At 31.1% G+C, this 8,774-nt stretch overlaps 1 protein-coding gene across 1 annotated transcript in view; it reads right to left on the reverse strand.

Annotated features, from left to right (window-relative positions):
• LOTGIDRAFT_133247 (hypothetical protein) overlaps positions 1 to 1,917 on the reverse strand; it is a gene marked incomplete at both ends in the record, with an annotated part of 29,386 nt that extends 27,469 nt beyond the window's left edge. Inside the window, 4 exons of the mRNA XM_009067521.1 lie at positions 390 to 511; positions 964 to 1,122; positions 1,485 to 1,565; positions 1,789 to 1,917. Of these exons, the coding sequence (XP_009065769.1) occupies positions 390 to 511; positions 964 to 1,122; positions 1,485 to 1,565; positions 1,789 to 1,917 (491 nt within the window). The remainder of the gene's footprint in view (positions 1 to 389; positions 512 to 963; positions 1,123 to 1,484; positions 1,566 to 1,788) is intronic.
• Between the last annotated feature and the right edge of the window lie 6,857 nt (positions 1,918 to 8,774).

The raw sequence follows: 8,774 nt of genomic DNA on the forward strand, positions 1-8,774 counted from the left end.
AGATTTCATTCATTGAAATTTTGCTGGACATAAAAAGCTACTATTTTGAATATACTATAAAAAAAATGGAAGAATGGCCAGAATATATCATTGGAGTAAAACATTTTGGGGATGTCTTTTCTATATATGGCAGTGTCTCAAGAAATGACAACTAGTCTTTTTAACTTTCAAATTCTGGACATATTTGGATTTGAAGGAACAAATTTTGACGGTGAGCTGCGAACAGTATTACTGATTGACTCATGTAAAAAGTTCCCTTTTCTCAGACTAAGGAACGCTTGGTCAAAAAATGTGAATCTGTCCCTTTAATGTTGGCACTTATTACCACATCACCCGAATTCCGGACACAAATAAATGAGTTGCATTTTTTAAACTTCTATCACAATTACCTTTGAATATCGGGAGTACTAAAGATTTGTTCTAGATATAACCAATTTCTTTGACAATTTAACCATTCATCTAACGTCCTAGAAAACACTTGTAATTTTCTCTCCCATTCTTCTACTTGAACCTACATATCAAATATTCAATAGCTAATATTTATATTCAAATTCAAAATCCTAAACTTTGTTGAAGAGATCCTGAAGTTCAGTGAATAAGGTCATTGGTATGATGGATCAAATACAGAGAAAATCAAGGAATATCCTACATTATTCAGGCTTTGTCAGGACAGAAATCATAACGATATTTGTTAATGGTGGTGTGAAATTGTGGTGACTTTCTTAATAAATCCATTTGACCCAGCTGGGCATGATAATCCAATGAATCAATGCAAAGTGTTTTTGCCAAGAACAAGCTGGGAGACAGGATCCTAGAGAACCTAAGGTATTATCCTCACAAAATATGCTGTTTCTTTGCATCCATTGTAGATGGAAATGGCAGAAGACGAGAAAAAATTATGTGACAAAACCTTTCTTTACAATGTCACCAAGAGAATGTCTACAGCTTTAGTTTAAATCTTACTTTTATAGGACCAACATATCTAGAACCTCTAATAGTTCCCACTGTAACTTGACTCTCCTCTAATTGAGCCATAATATCATCAGCACCAGCTATAATCAGAGTATCTCTACCTACATGAGCTACCAGACGGAAATCTGTACTCTGCCATAAATCAACAATCTGAAAGAGCAAAGTCATTGTTGGTAAGAAGTCAGAATTACTTCCTGAATTATTTTCAAAGGAATGAAGTACCAGATTGAAGAGGACAGTTTCAATTATCTGTGTCACTTCTAAGAATAAAATCTGAAGTCTGGTTATGATTCAACAATTTATAATCTGTAAAAAATTTACACAAGTATGAATCAACCAAGAAGTTATGTCAGTCTAAACTTTGAAGTCCTACTTTTCTGTATCTGATTACGTGTTGTAGAAACGCCTTGCAAAGCATTATATCAAAATGACAAAAATCTATGACATGGAATGATTGCTCTTCTATTGAATTGAATGGAGTTTTAAGTCTATTACATAGACTATATACAAACCTTCTGTAACATAATCTCTAATGTAGCTTCATTACTGGCAGTGGTGGATATATCCTGAATTCTATCTTTGTGCTTAAATATCTATAAATAATATACAATCTATATCAAAATACAGATCAACAGAATATCAACAGAAACACCATATAGAAGTTAAATTTAGGGTAAGGTATTTCATCAGAAGACAAAAAGCATTTTATGTCCTACTTCTCTACACGTTTTAGGGATGAGGAAGATGGATAGAAGCAAACTATATTGTGATCTCATTTACATATGGTATTCTGGGATAAACTTTTAAGGAACTTACGTTCATTTCCATAAGATTACCAAGTGTAAAAGATTTATCTCTAATAATAACTTTTCCTATTATTTTCTCTATAGTTTCCCAATGTCTAGCACGTAATGAGGGATTTCTTAAACTCGTTATAACAGGCATTCCTTGTTTAAAATGCATCACTTTTTCTTTTAGTTTGGGTAGGATTTCATTGTGTGGTAGACCTGAAAATACAATTGATGCACTATTCTAAAAGCTATATTTTCATACCCATATCACTTCTCTGAAAGAGAATCTGACTTCTGATATGTATACTATTTCTTATAACATAACCATTAATCTAATATATGCCATGCCATTCAAGACTGTATATAGGAGAATTTTGACATTCTGGAGACTTGAACTTTTGAAACTTCCTTCGATCAAATTAAAACAGTTTTTTATTTAATTGTAGACAAATTCAAAATTTGTTTCTCTATTTTGAAAAGTGACATGGATACCAGAGATTTAGCTCAAATGCTACCAATATTCAGATGAATACAACATTTTAAATCAAATTTTCTAAAAGAAATGAAAAACACAAATAAGATCATATTTACCTTTTTCCAACATGTATACTGTTTGAGTAAATTTATTTACATTTTTCTGTAAAGATTCAACATTAACAGAATCAAATGATGAGGCAGTCCATTCTTCTATTAGTTTAGTCCATTCTTCTAGAGACTGCCACAGTAATCTTCGTAATGTTAAATCTCTTTCTATATCTGATAAATCTGTTTGTATTTCATGGGCACTTTGATCTGATTTCTTGTCCATTAATAAATATTCTCTACAAACACAATTTAAAGCTCATGGTTACAAATGATTTAAAATACTTTGCACTGAAAATAACTAAATACATGTAATTCACACTGATGCAGATTTTTAAGGCAGATACATGGTTGATTCTCCTGATTCAAATAAAGGTTAAGTAAGTGGTAATTTTCTACTGAGCAAATTAAAGGAACAGTTTTTATCTTTATACCTCATGGAAATCATGATTTTGAAATGACAAAAAAAGTATTTAAAAACCATTAGATTTTTAGCTAAAAACACTTGCAAAAAGTAATTGGAATGATGCTGCAGGTGTCCATCTATAACTTTCAATAAAACAAGATGATGTCAGGGAATGGTGTTAATAAAGGTATATGTTTAACGAATACACATAATGGCAATCATCTTTAAAATACATTATGCTTGCCAAAAACAGTCATTCATATCAGGTCAGAAAAATACAACTAAATCAACAATCCTGATACACACAGCAATATTCTACTGGTTGCTGAAACTAAAACTAAGATAGAAGAAAACTATAAAATGAATCACTTACTCTCCAAAGAAATTCTTTTTAGAACTCGACAAGGAACTACCAAATCTTTCTTGATAATTAGCATAACTTCTGGCTTTATTTGATAATGACTGTACTTCATCATGTAAATAACGTATATTTTCTAAAGCAGACACAGCCATTGAATCAGCACTCAATAAACTTGGATCTCGAACACGATTTTTCAAATCCATCAATTTAGCCAAAATATCATAAATTAATGAATCTAAATCAGTACTAAATTTACGAATATTTTCATCTTTCTTAGCTTCACAGTACAATATGGTAGACTGAAAAAAAAGACAAATCAAATTGAAAACATTTTATAAGAAATCTGGGAAATAAAAGGGTCTTTAAAAAACTAAATGTTGTTGAGTTCTTTTGCCCAGTTTACTATACTCGGTTACGCTTCCTAATTTACTAGTTTCATCTCCTCCATCCAAGCATATGGTCCTTTTTAGGGTTGCTTTGATCAAAATTTAGTTTGCCCAAAATTGGGTGTGTTTGATCAAAATTGGGTTTTGCTTTAAAAAATGATATTTTTTAACACCAATAGTTTAATTTTCATAAAATGGATTCGGCTTTTACACATATATTCTCTACTTAAATTTGAAACATACCTTCAAATGTTGAAAACTAGGGCCCAATGTTTGATATAAAGCTAAGACTTCAGGATATATCGTTACATTATAGTCTCTCATGATAGTAAATAATTTATTGACTATTGTAAATTCTTTTTCCAATACAGGTAATTCTGATGACATTCTTCCTAAAAATGACAAATGATCTACAAACTCTTCTACTGATATCTGTTCTCTATCTAGCTTCTTTAATGCTCCCTGAAATAGTATAAATACCAAAAATAATGACCAGTGCAAATAATAATCTGGCATAGTAACAGTGACCCAAACTTCACTTAAAGATAGGTTTCCTTATTTTCATTTATGAATAGAAAGTAGATGTGTTCTAATGACTTGGAAAAATAACAGTTTGTCTCGAATGTTCATAATTAATTCATAATTAGCTAAATTAGAAGAGAATAACAAGCAAAATTCCAATGAGTGTCCGATCAAGAAAGGTCAAAAAGTCTTTTTTTGTTTATCCAGACTGTACATACATGGACATTTATGATTGGTTAAAAGTCTTACTAATATGTAATAAGAACATAATGATATGATGAAGAATACATGATAATTCATTAGAAATACCAATTAATCAAATAGTTTGCTTAATTTGACACTAAAATATAAGAAAAACCATCAAAGAGAGTTATCTCAGTTTTAAATGCTGGACAATCATTGCTTTTTAATGTTTATTCCACAACAAACAGTTTATGAATGTAAGTAAAGTTTGTCATTTGAGGGGTAAATGAAACAAGCTTACTGAACTGAAAATAATTCTCAAAAACAAATATTTTTGACTTAAATCTAATAAACGTAAATAAATCAAACATTTTTTTTTTAGCATACTTACCTTGATAATACTAAGTAATGCTTCATTTTTCTTCTGTGAGATAACAGGCATTATTTTATGAACAGCATCTAGAACTTTCTGTGGATGTGGTAAACTAGAGGCTTTAAAATCATCTCCTTGTAAATACACCATAGCTAGTCTTTGTCCTGTTGTCATATTATTCATTCTTTTTATCTGTATAAGTGAAAAATTAAATAAAGCATGAACTGTAAGTGACATTTCAGTATTTGTGACAAAACATTAACTTGGAACTAACAACCTCTTGATTTTTCATTTGATTTCTCTATCTGTACACATGAATCGCTTGATGGAAATGGATAAAAGATAGGCTTATGCCACTGACTTTTGGAATTTCCCCTCATTGCTTACTGAATGGCTAAGGCCATCATCTGTCACTCACCATAGTAGAATAAGTAGCTAGAACATGACTGAATTCTTCTGTTGACCATTGTTGTCTAGACATAGATTCTTCAACATTTAAAACATAGGACTGGTCCACCATTTTACAAAATTGATCATAATTCTGTACAGAAGGAAAAAAATATTGATAAATAACTAGTGCTACCCGATACACTTACACATGTCTATAAAAGTATTAACAAAATATCTTTTTCAAGAATTGTCATAACTTCAAACCATACAGATATATTAAGTACTGCTGAAGGTGTTTCTATAAAAAGCACATGTTCAACTAAAATTACTACATACAACACCTGACGCCACTATACAACTGAGATCGTCATCTCCTCATTTTTGGAGAGTCTTGTATTTCATTTCAGAGCAAACCCTGAATAACAGAAATTTTAACTTACAGTTGAAAATTGTTTAATAAGTTCCATTTCCATAGATAAATATGACCCTATATCAGATAACATAGCAACATATTCTTCATCTTCATGTAGAATCAACTCTAGATTCGGCCATGTTTGTTCTTCTAATTTCTTAGCTTCTTCAATCTCCAGATCATAGTTTAATTTGAGATCATCTTTTGGTGGGGAATAAAATACTGATAATCTTGGTTCACGACTCATTGGTACTACTTTAGCTATAATCAAAAAATAACAACTAAAATTATCATCATCATCTCCAATGCTATTTCACATTGTTATGCCTAGTTCACACCAACGGCGAATGCTGCGCTTTAAATCGGAAAGATCATTTTTTGTTTACTTTTCCAAAAATATCACGATCTCCTTAGTAATGTTACGCTCTTATAAGCTCTGATACGAATTGGTTACGCTTTGGGGACGAATTATTTCCCGATTTGATCAGGCCTTGTTACGCTTTGAATCACGCTTTGATAAGCTTTATTAGGTTTGATGCGGTTATGACGCTTTAAATCACGCTCTGATACGATTATCAAGCTCTGTTGTGCATTGTTAAGCTCTGTTAAGCATTGGAAAATTTCGAAATGGCCGATTTCAAGCCGCTTTTGATCAAGTGGTGACAGACGGTAAAGACTGGGGTCCCCGCTTTGAATAAAGCTCTGTTAAGCTTTCCTACGCTTTGAGTCAAGCTTTGCTGAATTTTGCTACGCTTTGTTAAGCTTTGATACGTTCTCGGCGCTTTAATCAATTCGTGACACAGCGCCCAAAATTTTTAAACAGTTTAAAATTTTTTGACGCTCTTGCCGAATATCCAGCTTTGCTTAAAGCTTTCCAACGATCTATTACGACCCTGGCGCTTTAGTCGAGCTTTGTTACGCTTTGGTATCGCTTTGTACGTTGCTTTAAACCGCGATCAAAGTGCCGTTGGTGTGAACTGAGCATTAGTCATTGAGCTAAGCAATTCTTACTATTTTATCACATCAAGTTTTCTATATTATACACCTCTCTCAGGTATTTTGCTCCAAATGGTGCTCAAATCTTAAGATTGTCTTCATTAGCCCAAATGGTGCAGAAAAAAGTAGGACGTAAAACTCCATTCAATTCATTTCAAAATCTTAAGAATATGTGCTTCAAGCTGAATAAATGCCTGGTCCATGTGCATTGTTATCATAATATTCATCAACTATATGTGTAACTATATCATTAACATATACTTGAGCTTTTTTGCACTGAATACTTGTGCTCCCATTACCGAATGTAAGGATTATTTCTTTTGACACTGGTTGAATATCATACAATACATATATACTTACTAACAGTGACTTCAAATTCTGTTATAATATTTTGAATTGTTGTATCAAAATCTTCTTCAGATGGTGATAAACTGACAAATGCTTTATTTCTATTAATTACATTCTGTTTTTCACTGAAATTTGGATGTTAAACAATGTAATAAACCTTGAAACATATATTCATGCTTTTAAATGGCAACACAGAACAGAAAATATCAAACAATGTATATGTTCAAATTGAAATATAAGGTATGAAAATAAGCCCTGGCAACAAGAAATTGTTTTTTTATTCTTAAAGGGACTGTAAAAGAGGTTTTCTAAACTTAACGTCATAAAACGCCTTAGTTTTAGTGGAATTGCAAGAACCACAGACGTCGGAATGAAAATTGGATTGGTGCAAATCGATCCTATCAGTGTCCTCGATACACATAAAAAGTTTAGATAAACTCTTTATAATCCCTTTAAGTTATTTTATTGTCTATAATTTTAATATATCTTGGTCTTAAAACGGATTATTTATCAGCAAGATGTTTACCAAGGCTTCTGGCAAAGTCTAAACAATCTACCAGATTTTACAAAAAGAAACTTTTTCTTGTGTATCATTCAATAGTGAATGTAAACACAAGGCAACAGAAGCTTAAAACAATAGGTTAAATCAAAGCATTCTCCAAACAAAAAAACAAAGCATTAAAATTTTGCCAACACAAACATCATAATATCATCCCAATATCATCAAATCATAAATCAACACATTCTTTGTTACCTAAATAATGGTTTCTGTAAGAATGATAACCTTCTGTAAAATAAAACATTAATACAAAATAATTTTATGATAACGAAACTTTGGGAAAAGTAAAAGACCAGAACTGTATGGAATTTTTACTTCAATTTGATGTTCATTAAACTATTGGAACATAAAATCACAAATCATCCAAACTTTCCAAAATCTGAAATATGTACCTTCTATTTGCTTCAGAGTAAGCAAATCTATTTCTGGACTGATCTTCATCTTCACTATCTTCTTCATCTTCCTCATCTGATCCTGATTCACCAGAATTATAACCTTCACTGTCTTCACCTAAAATATACATAATACATAGTATATAGATCATGATTCACCAGAATTATAACCTTCACTGTCTTCACCTAAAATATACACAATACATAATATATAGATCATGATTCACCAGAATTATAACCTTCACTGTCTTCACCTAAAATATACACAATACACAATATATAGATACTGATTCACCAGAATTATAACCTTCAATGTCTTCACCTAAAATATACACAATACATAATATATAGATACTGATTCACCAGAATTATAACCTTCACAGTATTCACCTAAAATATACACAATACAAAATTTACAGATCATGATTCATCAGAATTATAACCTTCACTGTATTCACCTAAAATATACACAATACATAATATATAGATACTGATTCACCAGAATTATAACCTTCACAGTCTTCACCTAAAATATACACAATACATAATATATAGATCATGATTCACCAGAATTATAACCTTCACTGTCTTCACCTAAAATATACACAATACATGATATATAGATCATGATTCACCAGATTTATTACCTTCACTGTCTTCACCTAAAATATACACAATACATAATATACAGATCCTGATTCACCAGAATTATAACCTTCACTGTATTCAACTAAAATATACACAATACATAATATACAGATCCTGATTCACCAGAATTATAACCTTCACTGTCTTCACCTAAAATATACACAATACATACTATACAGATCCTGATTCACCAGAATTATAACCTTCACTGTCTTCACCCAAAATATACACAATACATAATATACAGATCCTGATTCACCAGAATTATAACCTTCACCGTCTTCACCTAAAATATACACAATACATAATATACAGATCCTGATTCACCAGAATTATAACCTTCACTGTATTCAACTAAAATATACACAATACATAATATACAGATCCTGATTCACCAGAATTATAACCTTCACTGTCTTCACCTAAAATATACACAATACATAATATATAGAT

The sequence above is a fragment of the Lottia gigantea genome (genome assembly GCF_000327385.1).
Source record: "Lottia gigantea unplaced genomic scaffold LOTGIsca_83, whole genome shotgun sequence".
NCBI lineage: Eukaryota > Metazoa > Mollusca > Gastropoda > Lottiidae > Lottia > Lottia gigantea.